This window comes from Orussus abietinus, unplaced genomic scaffold (genome assembly GCF_000612105.2).
Source record: "Orussus abietinus isolate OABI.00-Male unplaced genomic scaffold, Oabi_2.0 scaffold520, whole genome shotgun sequence".
Classification (NCBI taxonomy): Eukaryota; Metazoa; Arthropoda; class Insecta; order Hymenoptera; family Orussidae; genus Orussus; species Orussus abietinus.
The window spans coordinates 24,002-30,001 of record NW_019394979.1 but is presented as its reverse complement, the minus strand read 5'-3'; the positions used below and the strand labels follow the sequence as shown (position 1 = coordinate 30,001).

The 6,000-nt window shown below is 37.3% G+C and overlaps 1 protein-coding gene across 2 annotated transcripts in view; it reads right to left on the bottom strand.

The window, feature by feature from the left end:
• Positions 1-365: 365 nt before the first annotated feature.
• The window catches only part of LOC105700141 (D-2-hydroxyglutarate dehydrogenase, mitochondrial), a 29,614-nt gene continuing 23,979 nt past the window's right edge, over positions 366-6,000 (bottom strand). For both annotated transcript variants that reach the window (XM_012425762.2, XM_012425763.2), the window contains 4 exons: positions 5,648-5,816; positions 5,246-5,544; positions 3,268-3,439; positions 366-966 (listed from right to left, as the gene is read on the bottom strand). In XM_012425762.2, the coding sequence (XP_012281185.1) occupies positions 710-966; positions 3,268-3,439; positions 5,246-5,544; positions 5,648-5,816 (897 nt within the window). In that variant the 3' untranslated portion in view covers positions 366-709. The remainder of the gene's footprint in view (positions 967-3,267; positions 3,440-5,245; positions 5,545-5,647; positions 5,817-6,000) is intronic.

Genomic DNA, 6,000 nt, shown 5'->3' with positions numbered 1-6,000 from the left:
CTTGATATTTATTGTACGAAAACGACAAGTGAAGGATGCCATTTGGTACAATATCCAATATAATTCTACACAGCTGGCAATATAAAAACGAACGTCGGAAACGTAGGCATTTAGAAAAATCTTCTTTATCGACGTCGATCAAGTTCCTCGAACCGTTTCACTTCACCTTAAATAAATTAAAACGAGCCGTTCCTCGTATTCGAATTCCATCGCCCAACCGAACTCGGAATTATCGCAGAAGAATTTTACGGAGCATATAATTAGCAGGGTGTCGGAGCGAGTTCCTAAATCTCGTCGCAATCATTAAACGTACTATTTGGGAAGTTCTAACATTAACATTTTAATATCGTGACACCCTACGAATGTATATCTGTAACTATTACATAATTTTATTTGCAACATTTACAAAAATTTCCGGTTAGCTTCACGGATATTGTTCTGTTATTTTTACATGTGTCAAGTTGTAATCTTTACAATTACTTATCCGTAATATTTACAAATCTTTATCTATAACACCTACAAATACTTCTCTGTAATCTCTACAGATAGTTATCTGTAATCTTTACGGAATCGAGTCACAGAAACTTGACTGTAATGCTAACAAAAATAATCTGCTGCCCCTATTTAACCCCTAACAGATAAAATCGGTACATTTTACAGATTTTTCTGTCAGTTTAATAGGTTGCTTTTCTACGTGTAATTCCATATATTAAAAAGGGTACAGCACTTTATAAGGATTCAATATTCCATTAGGATCCATTAATTTTTTTAATTGACGCATAGTCTCAATCGCTGACGTATCCTTGCTCAAGTGCAAAAACTGGGTTTTTTTAAATCCAATTCCATGCTCGGCGCTTATACTGCCACGTAACTTGGATACGAATTCGAAAACAAAAGGCTCCAGTTGAGATGCGATTTCCTTGTCATAATTTTTCGTAGAAACTTGCAAATGGATATTTCCATCACCTAAAACAAAAAATTGCAACAAATAAGCATACAATGTTTTATACAAACATCATGACTGAAGTTACGATAACGCAACATTGTCTATTGTACTCGTTGAATATGTTTACACGAGCTACTTTATACCGGTTTTATAACTACCCACCAAACACAGTTACGTAACAATAATATAACCGTTACATAACGTTTGTAACATGTCATGTAACTTACATATAACATATAAGCAAGATTTGTATTACTATTTTCTCCGCAGCTATATAACACTGTTATAAAACGAATAATATAATGTATACATAAAATATCGGTAACATGTTGTGTTATGTTAATATTATATAACTGCAATGCTTACAGGTTTGTAACAATGTTACCGAACGTTAATAATTTGACGTTATATGATTATGTATCCTTTGAATAACATTCGTTATAAATCATATTATTCCTCTGTTATGTAATTGTAACATAGTGTATTTGGTGGGTACTGATGTTATAACCACTGGTGTTAAGTGTTGTGAAAATGCCATTTTATTACAGTTTTACCAGTAATACCGGTGTAAAACAGCGTTTACACAACACTTAACCCCAGTAGTTATTACATGAATAGTTATAAAATCGGTGTAAAGTGGGGCGTGTAAATGTACTCATTGTCAGAGACAATCAATTCTCACCGCGACTCCAAATAGTCACCCGCTAAATCGTACTTTGCGACCGCAGCTTTTAATAGTTTTATATTAGAAAATTGTAATCTGAATCGACTGTTACTTTTAATAAATTATCTTTGTTACGGATCTAAGTCATGTACTCGAAATCGTTAAGGGCGCTCACCACTCCAGCGACTTTGCAGGGCCTCACGGGGACAACGATTCCGAACGTATTTCTAAACCGATCGAGCTTAACGAGTGCTCATATCGAAGATGAAACGTTGACCTGTGTTTATATGGGAGCGATTTTCGATAAGTGGTCATTATCATATAAAAAAGTGCAACGACATAATTTCAATGCCCTTTTACCTAGGAAGGAGATGCTCGATCGAAAATCGCTCCCATATAAACACACGTGAACATTTTATCTTTAAAACGAGCACTCGTTGAGCTCGATCGGTTGAGAAAAACGCACGCGACGTAATCGTTGTCCCCGTGGAGCACCTTTTTCAGGATTTTCAAGTTTCTCGCGAGGAATTTGGGCATTCCTTAGCAACCGTTGCCGACTCTAGGCGGAGCGTCCAACTTGCGTGTGCGTGCGGCCGAGGGTCACACACGTTTCGGCGCCTAGTCCAGAGGCGTCTAGCCGTTGTGTGAGTTGTATACGTGCAAAATACGCACACATTTTTCGCCCGTTGCTAAACACTGCCCATTATGCGTCGCGTCTCCCTCATCCGAGCGAGAAAGTACGTTTTGGTTACCTCCCACCGAATTCGATGCTAATGCCATCTAGCGGTGGAAGTTATCGTCCCTACTTGGTGGTGAACGCCGTTAAACCGACCTGACGCGAGAGTCCGTCGAGAATTGACGGGTCTCCTAAATTTGACTTTCGCATGCAGTGCAATCCGCGTTCGGAATTTCTTTCGAGCATCCGCAACAATGGGAAAATCGATTTCCAAACAATTTGCAGACCATTTGCTGCATGAAATGCCTGCAATATATGTACATATATGACATAATAAATTTGAACAAAAAATTGCGGTAAATTTGTCATAAATGGTTGTAGCAATATACTTTCTGCATACTTGAGTCACATGCCAGTTACGCCATAACCAACCTTTTCGACCTGAAGATTTATGAAAAATTTAACAGGAGCTATAACATCATTCCGTAACATTAATTTGCGGACATTGTATAAAGTCAGTTAATGCTACAAAAGTGAGCTAAATATGACGTTGCTCCATTTTTCTGTTTCCAGCATGTCATTACTTAAATATGAGCTACAGACGCTGCAACTGTTTATCGCGTGAGATAAATTTAACTGTACGTATGAGTACAAACAATGAGGCATTGCATATACTTAACTTTGTTTCAGATTTAAGTGTTTTTGGTTCGTCATTGTGTACTGCAGATACGAGTTTCAAATGAGGACTCATAAGCAACACCCTCATGACTCATTTTATGATCTTTTATGAGGGAAATTTGATGGAATTTTTGCATCACTTTGTCTATCTGGGTAGTGTCAAGGTAACAGTGGGCAATATTCGATTCTCTGGGTAGTGTCAAGGTAACAGTGGGCAATATTCGATTATCTGGGTAGTGCCAAGGTAATAGTGGACAATATTGGAATGTATGCAGATAGAATAGAAAAAAACTGAAATCGTACCTAGATGACCATATCCACTTATTCGGATGACGCTTGGATAATGTCGTAAGCGATCCCGAAGAGTCTCTACTATTTTATAAAATTCTTGGACAGGTAATGAAAGGTCATATTTGAAGACATAGCCGTCATGCATCACCCCTTCGGCGATTCTTTCTCTAAGTGCCCACAAATTCTGAAAAGAATGAATAATAGTGAGGTTAGGAAAGGAGGTTAGGTTGCTGTGAAATTTGTTAGGGTGGTAATACTGTCCTGAATTCAAGTTGAACTAAAAGATCGTAGCTACGGATCTACATTTTAACTGTTATGTCCGTAAGAAAAATGCTTGTAGTAATTAGAGTATATAGTTATAACTTCGCGAGACCTCGTACCATTCTGGGAATTTTAGACTTTCTCCACGTTCTCACGGTGTGCATTTGGCCGCCAAATGTTGTTTTGCCTTCGTGCGGAGGAACCGAACTTCCGCGACGGGTTGGGTAAACAAGACCATAAAAAATACCCTCGGATGGTACGTGATCTTACAAAGGCATGGTCAGGCCGTACTCGACCTGGCTACCCTTTTGCTACCCTCGCTGCCGAGGTCGTGGGAGGCGACATTTTTGGGCATCTCCGCCAACGAACCAATAACGTAAAACTTAAAAAAATTTGTATCCCTTCCACAACGCGGCAAAATTTTTTGTGGCACCGCAAGTCCTTGCGTGACTCCAAAAAACGACACTGCTTTTTGCAACGAACGACGGAAGTCCTCGATTCTCAACTAGAACAACGTAACGCGAAGCTACATCCCTCCGTACGCTTGATCCCAGTAGAAGTTTGCTTTAAAAACAATTAATCAGAACTACTAGGAGCTGTTCGCCTTCTAGCGCGCAGTGCAAAAAACATTAACAAATATTCTATTTGCAATTGTAACAGAGTGTAAAGTTGTACTTACAAGGAAGGTACCTGAGGTGTCCCCCTCCGATTTTGTTCATTTTTAAATATGTTATAGTGGACCAAAATCTAAGGGACCCGTGTTTTTTTTTATCGGCGGATAAACACTTTTAGGGGGTGAAATCAGGCTTCAAAGTTGGCCGTGAAAGGGGGTGAGTTTGCTGTTTCATATAGAAGCACTCGACCGATTTTCATGGAACAACCGTCAAAATGTAGGGAATGAAGAATTATGAAACATGCATTTGGAATTTTTCGAAAAAATTCATTTTTAAGGGGTGAGCCACCCCTTTGAATACTTCTTTTACCCCTTACGCGAGCAGTAATTGTTCTATCCAAATGAAACTTTTTTTGTATTGTTCTGGTCTATAAATTAACCAAGTTTCATTTGGATAGAGCAATTACTGCTCGCGTAAGGGGTAAAAGAAGTATTCAAAGGGGTGGCTCACCCCTTAAAAATGAATTTTTTCGAAAAATTCCAAATGCATGTTTCATAATTCTTCATTCCCTACATTTTGACGGTTGTTCCATGAAAATTGGTCGAGTGCTTCTATATGAAACAGCAAACTCACCCCCTTTCACGGCCAACTTTGAAGCCTGATTTCACCCCCTAAAAGTGTTTATCCGCCGATAAAAAAAAACACGGGTCCCTTAGATTTTAGTCCTCTATAACATATTTAAAAATGAACAAAATCAGAGGGGGACACCTCAGGTACCTTCCTTGTTAGTATGATTTCAATTTTTTGCACTTCTTTAATATTTTCTCCAGCGGTTACTGCCATTTTCTCTAAATTACTTATAAAGTAGTGGTTAATTATAACTAAAAAATATTTGCATACTAAGGAAATGATTACTTTTGGTGACACTGATGATTACACAGTTCAAGTAAAAAATGAGGTTTCTTTTCATGCGTCATTACAAATGATTAATTTTAAAATTAACTTTCATTGGAACAAAATACCTACAATATTTTATTTCGTTATGATAGCATAGTAATATTATGGTATCCGTAATGAACATGTAAAAAGAATAAATGCATTTATATAATACTAACTTTTATCTTAGTGGGTTCAGTTGCAATTGTGCCATTGGCGATTACATCCATAGACAATGCTTTCTCGAGAAGGATATTAAGCTTTTCCTCATCATGTGCAGAATTGCTTCCTGAAGTCTCAAGTAAAACATAAAAATTATATCCATCATTGTCAATTGCTAGAGGATTCTGCAAACCTAGCGTGTTGATACAAACTTCTAACGATCTTCTGTCTATCAATTCGCACGCTGATAGAATCTCGCTCAATTCTGCTTTTGCTAGGCTATAAAGTTTAAGTACATCATCGAAACTGTTTAACCCTGCAATTAAAGAATTCATATTTTACTGACACCAATATGTACTAGAACAGTGCAACAAGATGAAAGAAAGCATTTCAAAGTAACACTATCATAAACGACTTACCTAAAAATGCCACATTTACTGTCTTTGGAAGTGGTGGACATTTTATAGCTACTTTTGTTACTATTCCCAAAGTGCCTTCAGAACCAATAAATAAATGTTTTATATGATACCCTGTATTATCTTTTTTTAATGTGTTCAAGCAGTCGATCACTGTTCCATCTGCCTTAACCTTAATAAGATAAACAGTTCCATTAAAATGATTACAACTAGAAAATCTGATATTTCATTTTATCACTAATGTCAGTGGGTAACAACCATCTCCTTAATATAATTAATTCCGAAATTCTCTTTATCTCGGAAGAATCAGCAGCTCTCTTATCAATTCATAATTTAAGTAAGTTCATCACGTTTCA